Genomic DNA, 14,540 nt, shown 5'->3' with positions numbered 1-14,540 from the left:
ATTCCAGACGAGTTGCATAGAATAGCTTTGTACAAAACGAAGTAGAATATAAGGGAGCCAAAATAGCACCTTTGTCGCTGAAGTCGTCGACCAGGATGAGCTCGTGGATGAGCGCTGGGGGTGAACGGTTCAGGACGCTGTGAACCGTTCTGAGCAGAGACGACCAGCCCTCGTTATGGAACGGGATGATGACGCTGGTGTTGGGGAGCTTCTCCGAATACAACTTCTTCGCACAGCTGAAACCACAAAGAAAAGACTGAGTCAGACTTGTGAGGACATCAGAGCAGACATTCCGCTTTCTTTTCATCTAGACATCTTAGAAATCTTGAAAATGTCGGAGTGGGCTTTTGAGGCGCTCTTAGCCTTGGCATGAAAGTGTTTTTTTTTGTGCTTGTTGTTGATTGTCTGTCTGGTTTCAAAATATACTACATTTAAATTCATGGCAGTGTCGTCCTTTCAGCAGACATTATCAAAACAGTAATATTTTCAATAGCAGACCCACCACAATTAGTCAGGATGTGAGAATATTCACTGCTTCACGGAGCTTCATCCACATGAACATAATGCAGACCTGTTCATTGGGTTCACTGCAGTGAATGCCAATGATGTGAGGCTCGTTCAAACTGTGTCCTTAAAGTTCAGATGTTTTTAGTATCCTTAACAGTACAGTGTTTTTTGGAGGGTTGAATAAACTACCTTTTCTACATACTGTATTCTGGACAGGGCTGTGGAGAAGCACTTCTAAATGAATTGAGCGATTTTGATGTTCTGGTTGTCTTTACCAAAGTCTATACCTGACTATTGCTTCCCTCACTCTGAACACGGTTTGTCTCTTGTTGCACACTGACCTGCTGCAGCTCTGAGTCATTATCCACAACAGTGAAAATAACCAGCAGCTTTTTACACTAAAAATACCCCACACTCTCCATCGTCTGAACTCACTCTCCAACCTGACAGCACTGGCTTTCTGACCCCACATCGAGCTACAAGGAAAGACCTAATACACACGTGGTTATGAAAAGATCGTCGTGACCTTATGGCAGACTTCAGCTTGTGAAGTAGACTGAAGATCATTATTCCAATCGCCGAATAATTGTCATTGCACTATTAGGAGACACAATATAAAGCCGCTAATGTCGCTAATATGACTGAGATTTACACGTTTTTGTAGAACTAGTCTGCACGTAAGTCTTGCTTAGACACAATTTGAACATGTATTCCAACCATGAAAGCAAGATTGACAACTTTGCATCAACAGAAGAAGTATTTTGGCATCCGCACAGTAAAGGGAAGATTACTGCGCGGATTTCGAACTACTCCAGGTATTATTACGCCTTATTATACGGCTCTTCACAACGTAAGTAGAAGCTCCGTTGATTTGAATGGGATTTCCCAACGTTCTACCGGTCATTATTTTCTGATAAAGGACCTCTGAAAAAAATAATGACCGCTGCCCATGGCAACGGAGTTCGTGCTTTCATATCACTCCGCGCGTACGTAGTAGCGACACTATCTCTGTCCCCGTCACTGAGAGAGAAGTTGGGGGAATTGCTCGTGAAGTTAGCGTGAGTCTGACTTTCAATTTACCCAAAGATTCACCACCATTCCTCCAACTGCGCCTTCAACTAAGCAGCTAGGCTAGCTGCTAGCCTTGCTGCTTCTAGCCTAGCCAAACGCTGCAGCGCAACGCGCAAACTTTTGGGAACTATTTGTCGCGGATGTCATTAAATAAACCTTTCGGCCTTCATAAAAGCGTACGAAGTTTATGTTGTGTGTGTTCAGTTGGCAAATGGCCGTATAATAAGCGGGATAATGTATAGAACGCTGGTCATTATCGGGAAAATAAGTACCTTCAGGGCGAAACAAGACCCCTCCGCTTCGCGTCGGGGTCCGGTTCGCCCTGTCGGTACTTATTTTCCCGATAATGACCAGCGTTCTATACATTATCCCTTACTTACAATATAGTTCCCCCTTTTATCCGCTTACAAAACCCACATTGTTTAATTTTGTGTATTATACTTTCTGGTGGAACACTTCACGTAACCATATTTAAATAGGGAAAACGTGGGAGAGCTTGGTAGCTTCTATCTTGACCAGTTTTGGAGCTATAGAGGAGAGAGGGAGAGGCTAAATGCTAACGCCGTCTGCGCTGTGTTTACGTGACTGAAGGCACGGGTGAAGATCAGACAGGTCCTAAAGAACTCATCAAAGCTAAGGTAAGAACATATCTCAGTATGTAAAAACGGTGGCCTATTCCTTTAAGAAATTGAATCTGATGTGTTCTAATTCTCGACACACCTACCATCGAAAAAAATATTGGATTTTCAAGCATTATCGGGACAATACTAAGACTGAACTAGACGAAACTTGGCCTAAAAGACGACTAATATATGGATAAAGCAAGTCAGAACCGGGAAAAGCGGCAACTTAGCAAATTAAATCCTAGAGCAGCGGTTCCCAGCCGGCACCTGGGGTCGCAGGGGGGGTCCCAGAGTTTTCGAATGACCCCTGCAAAAGACAAAACCCGAAACAAAACCGAAGACCTTGAGCACCACCAGACAAAGCCACAAGGACAAGACATACCGGTAGAGTTAATGAGCCACTGCCTTTACCAAAGACCTGGTATGTATTATGTATCGGCCCGATACATAATACATACGAGGTGCATGGGGGGTTTGCGGAAGCACGATGGGTGGAAAAAAAAAAAATCCTCATTTGCAATGAAGTGCAATTGTGATTTCTTGATGAGCTTTGAGTGGCTGTAGGTGGAAATGCGCCATGGAAATTGATTCCGTTCTCAGTGAACCTTTGAACATGTACAGGAGCACTCAAACCTGACAGAAGACTAATGAATGCACAGCTAAACTAACACAATGATCACGTGTGATTGGGAACCTGCTTGGTCTAAACTTCAGGGTTAGCAGGTTTGAACCATAATCATACCCCGCGGAGACTTGACATTCTTGCAAAGGTGACTGCACTACCTAAATTACTGCGGCCCTTACGATTTTAATTGTGGGTATATCAGGCCACTTTCTGCTAATATATTTAGATGTGTGGGTTGACTAATGTGTCAAGATGCAAATGAGTGAGTAAACAACTCCAATTGAAGCTAAAGGTTAAGCAAAAGTCAAGTTTTCCTCCGTTTTAGACATCTGTTTCTGTCTGTCCTCATTTACTCTCGATCTCGCCGGCGAGCGCCCACGTCGTGCTTCAGCAAAACTCTTGCAAAAAGATTGTTAGAGATTCATTATAGAACTACATTTCTATTTGTCACGCTGTCAAGTGGCTTTCCCCCGTTTGGCTCGGTTCGAAATTTGCACAAACAAAAGGGGTATTTTTGCAAGAAATCAACTCCACGTCATGATGCCATCCGAGTATGAAACACTGGATGGATCAAAAAGCATATAATCGTCTCCCTGAAGAGCACTTTATGGAATTATGCTAATGCAGAGAGTGCTGTTGTAAATGTGAAGTGACTTGTAGTGCACTCAAGTATCCCACAATGCATCATAAAAGCTTGATGGCCTCTCACCGGGTTTTATATATGTGAGGGATAAAAACATTACGACACGGGTTTTCATGTAAAGTAGTGTTTCGGCCAAAACAAAGTGCCCATGGTGAGTTTTAGCTTGTATCAGGGAGATAATTTGTTTTTCTGTAGGAATGGCGGGGCAATTTGACAGATCCTTATCATACTTCTATGACCTTTAACGGAAGTGTCTTACCCGGGGACACAAGGACAGCCACCTGCTAATGTTATCAACGCTAACCTGGTGCAGAGAGCGCACAAATGTTTTTCATAGACAACTTATTGCTAAAACAGAATCTTGTCATTTGATCCCTATCGAATCCACATGCTTCGATCATTGGTTTTGGTGGTTGGTTACTTTGATTGGGATCGGCAAGTGGGTTTTCCAGATGGACATTCCCTTCTCAAAAGTCAACAACAGCTGATGAAAAAAGAAATATGAAAAATGATTTGATTCACTCTGTTCGATTTGGACTGGAAACGGAATAACCAATGATGTTGTGATGAAGTTTGTCTTGCAAAAATCCAACGCTGAACTGTCGATGTGGAATGCTTCCTTTGGGAAAAATTAAATTAAATTTGAATCTTAGATGTTGCTTTATGTGTAACTTTAGCAGTAAAATGATAACAAATTCCTTTCAATAGACTCAACTATTATTAAAATAGGGGAGACGCGAGATAATTTTGTATCGATAATAATATCAAATTATAAGGTCCTGTGAAGTGAAGTGGGGAGGCACAGTGCTCTTCTCTGTTCCACTCCTGACATCCTAGAGGAGTCAGTCCTCTTACGCACATGTCTGTGCCCAAAGCGCACGTACGACCGCTGTGTTCAGATCATCAGTGCCACCAAAGAAACGTCCAAACAGGGCACACTGGAGTGGAGCAGTGCGTGCCTCGATGAGAAATCCCGTCGATATGCTATAGAACTGGTCAAGGTCTGAAAACTGTCTCGATTTGACTTTGTTTACGCAGAAATGGATGTGCTCTTGTGCTAGACCTGAGGCGCAGGGTCATAGTGAGTGGGTGGCTGTTTAAGTGACAGACAAAAGGCAAGACACCGCCGATCCACTGACTGTTATTATCCTTTTAAATGCTGCGATGTGCCAGCGCGCATCAGAGGAGGCGGCGGGAAAGGCCGTGTCCGAAGTTGCAAAGCTTCTGCGGGAGTGGGGAACGAATCACTCCGTTACACTCGCATGTTTTAACATGAAAGTAACAGACTAAATCAAGTAAGCTTTCTTAGTAAAATATGATAGTAAGTGATAGTATGTGATCATGCCATCATATTTTGAAGTGTATATGTCATATTAAAAAACAAAACATAGTCAACACAATTATACTTTACATTTTGCTTAAAATTTCCCGTTTTTACATATTTATGGACATGGGCAGGAAGTGACATAGTAAAGGTAAACATTTTTAATAGTTGCCAACTATATTATAGCATTGAGTGAGTGTGAATTCTATGCAACTATCCCACTGTCTATGTTACGAAGAAAAGCTTATCACTAACATACATTTTTATGCTAGCATCCATCCATTATATTTTCGAATAAAACGCACACGGCTTGACGTTCAAGTACATTTTTTAAATATAATCGTTATTTTATGATTTTTGTATGTACAGAAAGTAGTCTTTACCCTATGCTAGCCAAAAGGAAGTTGGGCAAAAACAATCCTCGCACAGAGCTTATTACCTCTGCACTGAAACAAAATCTTGATAAATATAATAATTACTTCAGATAGTATCCATCAAACTGAGTCATAATTACAAAAGGATTCAAACCTGTCATATGCATTTTAACTAGACAGTTATCTCATTACAATATGACGTACTGTAATATAAAACCCTGTCAAAGCGTTTTTTCTACAGTTCAAGTTCAGCATTTTCTTACACGTGAAGTTGTGTTGTACTTAAAGCAAGAGCTACAGTCTCTTGCTTGTGTCAAAGAAGGCGACGTGCGCCATATGCTGGTTTTCAAGCATCATCATATACAATACAAGCAACTTAAGCATGTTGCTAATTAGTGTCAGTCTTTGAAATAAAACCCATATGTTCAACGAGGGATACGAAGATATGATGGACACAACCACAGACAAAAGGCGCCTAAAGACTTCACTAAGTGGAATAAGATACCGTAACTCCATCCAAGTTTCTGTCCATTTATAAAGGAAGTGCACCACTGTTGTCACCCACTGCTGCTGACTGAGCGCTGTCGTAGGTGACAGCAGTGGGGTCAATTTCAAAACAAACATCCTGTAACTAGGACGTCTCTCTGAAACAACAAAACTATCTGCCACGCCTGGGATTTGTGTCATGTACAAACGTTCAAACCTGAAATGACAGAGTTTCAAATTCAGTGTGTGTGCCACCATGAGCGTCGGAAGAGTTCTGTTTGAAAAGTGGTAGTTTGGTCCTCTCCACTTTCACAACGTGGATTTTCAATGACTGTACATTACTTAAAGTTCAGACCCTCTGCCAGCTGGAGCAGCTCTGGCCCAAAACCGAAATCGTGTCGAGCTGAGCATTAGTCTGGGACGGCCTATTCATGTTGGAGTTGTGTCGTGCACCGCAGTGCGCCGGCAGCCCGCAGCACAACTTCAGCTGTAGCCCATAAACTGTGTCCCAAATGACTATGCACATTGTATTTCAGAGTCATAAAGGTTTTCAATGAAACTCATGGATGGTTTTGTGTCTCAGGGCTCTTTGAATCACTGACATCAATCTCAGACGCCTGGGATGATTAGTTTTCAGGTTAAGCCCAGTTAAGGGTAAAAACTACTGAAAAAGGACGTTCCACATCATTAAGAAGACCACCATTTTCAAGCAATATGGGAAAGAAAAAGGATCTCTCTGCTGATGAAAAGCGAGAAATAGTTGAATGCCTTGAACTAGGTATGAAAACCTTTAATATTTCATGAAAGATTAAGCATATCATCGTACTGTTAAGAGATTTGTAGCTGATTCAGAGCACACACAGGTTTGTGCAGATTAAGGCACAGTGAGGACGGTTTCTGCCGGACAAATACATCAGATTAAGAGAACAGCTGCTACAAAGTGGGGACTGAACGTGAGCTGATCACGTTAGGTTGGAATATTCATTCACTTAAGTCCACTCCAGCCTGTTAATGGGCTATCATCCTACTTCAAAATGCATGATTTGACATCACGCCATGGCACATCTTCTCACCAATAAGCGAGGAAAAACTTCTTCAAATGTGCCCCCACCCCCTTCAAAATGCTTCTGACGCCCACGTTATACATAATACAAGCATTGTGTAAAGTGTTGAAAGAAGATAAGAGGGAGTGTTGAAATCTTCTGCAGAATCTGTCGTTTTTCAAGGTAACTAGATTAAGTTAAGTGTTACGCAATATGACATTGCAATCATTTTGTGGTTGAAAAAGCAAAATGCTGAACAGAGTCTCAAATTCTAATGTTTAAAGCTCATCAGCAAAATCTTAATTAAAAACACATTTATTAACAATTTCATGACGTACATATTGGCTGCCAAATACTGTCCTAACCTTCTTTATTTCGACATTTATTTATTGGATTCTTTATTACTTCAAATCAAATACCGATCCAATATCTCCAATATCTTTCCGTCGAAGCAAGAGTAAACATTCCTTCTCAGCTCCAAAGATGAGATCTGTGTCTTCCAAAAACCCAATTTCGCTCCCTCCCTCTCGGTCTCTCTCTTCTCAGAAACACCCGGAGAGGTTAGGGAGCGCGCCTGTTCAATCGGCCGCGCTGGCGCTGATTCGTTTTTGCCGTGCGCTTGATGGAGTGCCGATGTGAAGAAATAACCTGCTGCACTGTTTGTTTGAATGAGAGGCTCTTGGCCCCGGGTGGCCCCAGCTTCACACCACACCGTTCTCTGTGTCTGAACCCAGCCGGAGGAGAGAGGCGAGGGGAGGGGAGTTCAGACAGGATTTAACATTGTTTCTGGGATAGAATGGAGGTTGTGGATGATCGACAGACAGATTCTTTTCACCGTTTTTTTTTCTTTTTGTCAAATAGGGAACTAAATTCAGGGAGGGGGGAAAAGTCTTTGTGGAATAAATTTGACATTTTTGTGTATGGTGTCTTACTCACATACTATCAAAATTTTTTGTTAAATTAAAGCATTTTAAGCACTCCCTTGTGCCGCTCACATTTATTGAAGTGCTGAGATTTTACAATGTTTGATCCAAATACCCTTTTGGTTGGTTTAAGAGCCACCAGCTATTTCTGTTATACAAAAAGAAAGTTTAATCTTCACACAAACAAAAGTTCAGCAGTTTTGTCACTTATTTTAAATCTAATTCTTATTTTGAGCAACACATTATCCCCAGACCGTTCCATGCATATTATAAGATTATACATGCCTTTGAGTCGTGTGACTTTGCTATTATGGCCGCCATATTGGAGACCTCTGGCTGGTGCAGATCACATCTCCACTCACTAAAAGTAGCGGACCCCATGCAGAGGAGCAAAAACGTAGGATTGGATCCTTATAAACTGCCAGGAGAGTTACTGACACCACTTAAAGCAAAGCCTGCCATGGATAACATTTGCGGACATGAGCTACAGCAGCTGAGCTACAGATTGTAGAAACGTCTCCAAAAGAAATCCCTGAACCACACTCTAAACATCTAGCTTTGGATACATGTGCCAGAGGTGAGAGCTGAGCAGTGTAGTTTTCAGAGATTTCATGCACATGAACCACATGTGTTTATTGTGCTGAGGCGACAAACTAACCGCAGTAGGATGCTCATGTCTTGAGCAGCTTAAACACCGACTCAGACTAAGGCTCTGTTGAGATGACAAACTGTAAAATTCCCAGAGAAAGGTTTTCTGTTTCATCTCTGATGTGTACATTGAGGAGTGGAAGCAGATCTTTGGTAAATCCTGCTGTAGCTGGACTGACAGCGCCGCTACGTCTTTGCCTTATAAAGAGAACCACATACTGGTTTGTTTACATAAACATGCGCTCTCTGGGGTTATCTTCTTGAGCAATGATTACAATCACATACAAAATGCTACTGTCAATCAGTTGTCCTTCATTTTCATCCTGTGTAGCATAGTTCATGCGTGTCTTGCAGGGATGCAGAGATGGTAGGGTTGGGGCTGTCTGACTTAAGGGTTATTCAAAATTGTGATGAGTCATTTCTACTCTGTGACAAATCCATATGATCAAGTCTTTAGCAACTAATAACCCCACAAAAGCTAAGTTGAAGAGCTTTAGTTGAAGCGCAGTACTCACTTTTGGTGGCGGATGTCGGGCAGGGACCTGTTGAGGGAGATGCGGTCGCTGACGTAGATGTTGAAGCCGTTTTCTCTGTAGGCCTGGTCCACTCTGTCGGCGTCGCTCAGAGGGAACGGTTTACCCTGCTCCCCGTTACCTGCAGACAACACACAATACACGCATGAGCAATCACCGATCGATCAACTTTGACTACACTTGTAAAACTGTGGCTACCGTCATCATTTTGGTATATGGAGAATCAAGGGACGGGGACAGAAAAACAGTACATGAATAATATTTTAATAATAATACCTATTTAATATAATAGCTTTTGCAAATTAAACTAAATACATTTCCTTTTAAATAATTAAGCAGCTTTGAAATATGCATGAATTCAAAATAATCTCCATATTTTTGGGCTGCACAACATCTTCAGGCACGCCGTGATGCAATGCTGTTAAAACATGTAAACAAACCCAATCTGGCAGCGTCCCGTTTGATGGCCTCGAAGTCGTGCCAGTCTATTCTCCGCACGCCATCTCTGCCGACGGGAGCATCTTTAACAACACGGTTCACCCCCTGAAACACACAGAAAAGGTGATCATGTTCAAATTGTCTGTATATAATATATACTTTAGCCCCATTCATGGTGTTGAGCTCTTGTTTTTTGTTACACAATTTCCCTTCTCTTCGAGGAATCGACCATAAATCCAGCTTGGCCTTGCATGCTGATTAGGAGATGGGCGATACCACACTTTTTCAAATTGATGTAAAAACGATTACTTTTGGGGTCATTTTAGTCAATAGTACCAATACCAGTCATTTTAGATGGGTCAATCACTCACTCATATTTTATACTATTAATGTGTAAATCAATGTTTTGCAAGTTGCACTTAGTATAGAATAGATACAGATGGCATCTTTGCAAATACCCATAAATGATCATGTTCGAAGCAGCCACAGGGGGAAAACAAAGAAGAGAAAAAAAAACTTTCTCCCAGTTCTCCACCATTACTTTAACAAATGTTGAATTATGAATGCATTTCTCTACTAAATAAAGATACAAGAGACAAGGAGATGAGCAAAGTGGTTCAAACAGCCCATAAATACTAAAAAAAAATGGACGATGCTAACCAGGAGGCATGCTAGCTTCATGCTGTGTATGCTAACGTTAGCAAAACGATGCTAACGAGTGCCGTTTTTTCCGTTTCTACTGAACACTTTGCTGTGAAAAAACATCCACATGGACCCGATTTTTTGGCTTGACTTTATTCATCCAATCCAATCCACTTTATTTATATAGCACATTTAAACAACAAAACGTTTCCAAAGTGCTGCACATGCAACAAAATCAATAAAACCAAAACAATGCAAATGAGCTCTACAGCTATATGAGTGTAAAACAATAGATATGAATAAAACCGTTTAAAAGAATAAATATAAATAAAAACACATTAAAAACTATAAATAAGAATAAAACTCAATAAAAAAATAAAATATAAAAATAAATAAAAAGACACAGAGGACCACACAACTTACACGGTGCTAAAAGCCAGAGAATAAAAGTGAGTCTTAAGACGAGATTTAAAACACTCCAGGGTGGGGGCCGTACGGACATGAAGGGGCAGAGCGTTCCACAGCTTAGGGCCGACAACGGCGAACGCTCTGTCCCCTCTGGTTTTACGGTTCGTCTTCGGAACCACGAGCTGGAGCTGGCCCTCAGACCTCAAAGCGCGTGGGGGGCGGTAAATTTGGATGAGGTCTGTGATATACTGCGGGGCCAGTCCATTTAGAGCTTTAAAAACAAACAACAAAATTTTAAAATCAATTCTAAAATTAACAGGGAGCCAGTGCAAAGACGCATATTTATCATGCGTGATAAATATGTGTATACTCTGCCAGAAAACGGCTAAAAAGAGTGAAAAATTGTGATTCCCATGAGTTTTTTTTCCCCCCTCGGCTAGGCCACGCCCCCTTGTATGACGCACTGCTGTCTGTATCTATGGCAGTGTTTTTCAACCTTTTTGAGCCAAGGCACATGTTTTTCATTGAAAAAATCACTTGGCACACCACCAGCAGAAAATGTTTAAAAAATGTAACTCTGTAGCCTATATTCAGTCGTTCTCATCAAAGTGTCTTGAATAGGAACACCGTCTCGCCACAATGCCTCAATGCATCACTAATTCTCTTGAAAGAAATTAACTACCTGATATGGAAGAGTATTATATGGTTACTCTGCCGATCACTAGACAGCACAGACACTTGAAAACGGTACATTATTTGCGGATAATAGAGCACAATGGTTGAAAAACACTGATCTATGGTCCATAAATTCTGCCTTGGCCTTTTATTTCACATACCATTCATTCGTATCAAGAACCACATCAGTGCTCTGTTGGTACTAACATACGCATTAATAGTGTGCAATATAAATACTGTAATTCACACGGAGAAAAAAGTAAAACAAAGAAAAGAAACAGGAGGTTAATGGTGTTGACGCTTGTTGTACCATCCACTAAATTTGACCGTGAACATTCTCAATGGAAATTAATTGCATTTAGTCCAGGCACTAAAGACAACGCTTGGATTGCACTTTGGGTTTATTAAACAAAACTAAATTGAATACTGTTTTGAAATTCAGCGTCTACACCAAACGCCTGAAGGCTGTGTTTTGTGTGCGCGACCACTTAAAAAAAAAAAAAAAAAAAAAAAAAAACGTGGAAGAAATCTCTGCACATTGACATTCTTGTGCCTTGACAGCGGTGCTCCTTTTGTGCCTCTCCGTCTCCATCATCGTCACACCACATTTTTCACGCCGAGTTTATTCTGCACGTGCTCCTCTCTCCGTGCACGCTCTCGCGACGCTCCCGGCCCTCGCCTCGTCTGGGCCTCGTCTGGGCCGCGAGCTGAATACTGATGCGGCGGATTCAGACGGGACAGGCGCGTTTTTTCCCCCCGTTAAGTCATTCCGAACACACGGTGGCTCCGTTACGGGATCACAGCGCGGACGCTTAAGCAGAGACCAAACGCGGCAATTAGTCGATCAGTTCGAATGCTGGAATGATCAATCACACTCAACGCTGCGAAACTTCATCATTTTATACGCTGACGTGTAATTGATTGACCAAAAAAACTTCAAACTTGAAAATACGGCTGATGTTTAAGCTACGTATTTATGTTTTCGGTCTTCAAGTTTTAAAGAGGGGTATTACGCTTTTTTCAGCCACATAGCACCAGTCTATATCACACTACAATGATGACGAAACCTTCTGTTGGTCTGTAAATGCAGTAAATTAGAATAACTGCCTTGTATAAAATTGCTCTCTCAAAATGGCTGCACTACAAAAAGTAAATATCAAGCATTGGCTTAAATGACTTGAATAGAGGAAATGTATCTTGTTTTGAGCGGTTTTCACTCGTTTAGACACTTTTCCTGATCGGACCAAGTTTACTTTGGTAGTTTGAGATAAGACCAATTTTCTTACCCCATTGGCAAAGAAAATTACCTGAAATAAGGACGAAATGTATCGAAACGAGTCAGAAACTCAGAACAAGTGAAATAATCAACAAATGCCCAAGAACTTCTTAACTAGTCAAAACAACTAAAATTTGGATTATTGTGCTCAAATTGAGATGTGTATACTGATCTAGTTAAATACTTTTGCAGTGTGTAGTGAATGTCTTGAAATAGGCCTCTGTCTCTTTAAGAACCTCTGACTCTTTCCGACACGCCCCCTCCACACGCTGTCTGTGGCATCAGTGGGGAGGGGGCTCTGCTGAGGAGCAGTGGTTGGTTACTCGGCTGGTGACGAAAGCTCGGAGGCGTCTCCAGGAGGTGGGGGCGTTCCTAGGAGGACTCAGGCAAACCTATCCCTAAAATGGCCGCCATCAGAGTTTTTACAGATTACTCAAAAATACGTGAATGTGCCAAGGCAACACTTCAGGCATGTTTTTAATGTTTTTAAACATGATATAAAGCTTGAAAAAGTCGATTTTGCATAATACCCCCCCTTTAAAAGGCAAAGGAAAGCAAAATGATCCCAGGCCACCTACACAGACCTAGCCATAGCTCATTATTACTATATTCTGAGAAATCTGAATATTACAATGTGCTTGTAGTGTGTTCATCATGGTGTCATCCATTTGCTATATGCCATTAGCTGAACGTGAAAGCTTGTTTTTCTCCCATTACAGCAGAGGGCGCTTGAGGCTCATTCAAAAATCTCTACCAGCCAAGTAACTTAATCCAAATTTTGACATTTCAATGTGGAGGAAAAACAGAAGAATGCTTTTAAGCTTCAATTATGCATGATATGTCTACTTAACGTACTGAGTGTTATTTTGCCCTTATTTAAATCCATGCATTTTAATAAATGTTAATAACCCCGACACAATCGAAGCAAAAAACAAATCTGAGGCACAAAATCACACCTTGGTTTGTTACATTTCCATAGTTATGACTTGCATGAGGAATATTTTATGTAAATGATAAAAACGGGCATAAAGTTGGCAAGAAAAGAAGTGCTCGTTGTACGACCCTTGAAGCATTAAAAACACAACAACAGGTGTGAACCACCTCCAATCTGTGCTATGCATAAAACATTAACATTAAGTAAACCAACTTTGGATTGTCGTCTGCAGAACTAACTTGGAGACAATTGTCCTCTTGTGTAAAGTGAAACTTATTTGTATTGTACTTTTTGTGTGATTAAAGTGCATATGACATATTATACACAATTATGTTAAAGTTTTTGCCGAAGATTGTAAGTAAGTAATCGCTTTATTTGTCATTGTACGACCGTAAAACTTCTGAGCCGCTGTGGGCCGACCAGCATGTTTTTGGAGGTTGAGGAAACCGTGGCATCCAGAGAAAACCCGGCTGCCTTCAGTCTCCTCTGATCCTCTGAAACGGTGCACCGCCTCCTGGGTCTGTCCCTGTTTCAGAGCATGGTGTCCTGCACTGGTCAGCTCCACCTCCTCCTTTCTCTTCCTCCTGCGCAGCTCCCTCCTCTCCACAACAGTCTTTATTCTCCAGTTTCATTCTCCATTAGCCAGAGCAATAGTGAAGATTGACGGCATGTGCGGCTTAGCTTTGAGTCTTGCCCGGATACCTCCTCGTTTGTCCCTTTTGTGTTTCCTGTAGCGCCTCCTGTGGCACCTCCACTGTGCTGCCGGTGAGGGGGGCTGTTGGTGCCTCTTCGGTGTTTCAGAAGAAGACATTTGTTGGTCTCAAATGTCTTCAGCGCTTTAAGCTAGCTGCTTGTTTACTCACTTCCTTATTGGACACTGACAGGAAGTGACATAGACGAAGGCAAACAATTTCAAACTGTTGCCGCGCCGATCACGTTAAGTCAATGGGAAATGAGTCAAACTAACTTTCCTGCCCAACATTTCTTCATTACAATTGCTGCTTCACTGAGATAAAATGATAATTATGCAACTGATGAACTTGCAAATGATGTTTTCCTTTTAATAAGTTACATTTTCAAAAAGCATTCAAATCTGTCATGTGCACTTTAAGGTCATCTAACTCTGGAGGTCAGCTTAGCCTGTCTAACCACAACCGTCACCACAATAAGCTGCAATCAGTTTTCTTCTATCTGTGGTCCTTGATACATCCAGTGACACATGTCAGACCGTACATATTCAGCCCCCACCCCCAAAAAAAACAACTAAAAACACCTCCTTTACTTTCGCCCCAATTCTCTGATTAAAATTTCAGCTCGCGTCGCACTCGCGCTATTCCGCTGGGGCTTATTCTCACAACGAGACCTTG

General features: G+C 41.6%; 1 protein-coding gene across 1 annotated transcript in view; it reads right to left on the bottom strand.

Moving 5' to 3' along the window:
* Positions 1–14,540, bottom strand: part of LOC306970116 (polypeptide N-acetylgalactosaminyltransferase 10-like) — an 82,547-nt gene that overhangs the window by 29,966 nt on the left and 38,041 nt on the right. The window contains exons 2-4 of the mRNA XM_079565976.1: positions 9,241–9,343; positions 8,783–8,921; positions 70–236 (exon numbers count right to left, since the gene is read on the bottom strand). Of these exons, the coding sequence (XP_079422102.1) occupies positions 70–236; positions 8,783–8,921; positions 9,241–9,343 (409 nt within the window). The remainder of the gene's footprint in view (positions 1–69; positions 237–8,782; positions 8,922–9,240; positions 9,344–14,540) is intronic.

The sequence above is a fragment of the Gobius niger genome (genome assembly GCF_951799975.1).
Source record: "Gobius niger genome assembly, chromosome: 11".
In the NCBI taxonomy this organism is placed as follows: Eukaryota; Metazoa; Chordata; class Actinopteri; order Gobiiformes; family Gobiidae; genus Gobius; species Gobius niger.
The sequence above is the reverse complement of the archived record's forward strand: the minus strand, read 5'-3'. Positions and strand labels throughout refer to the sequence as shown.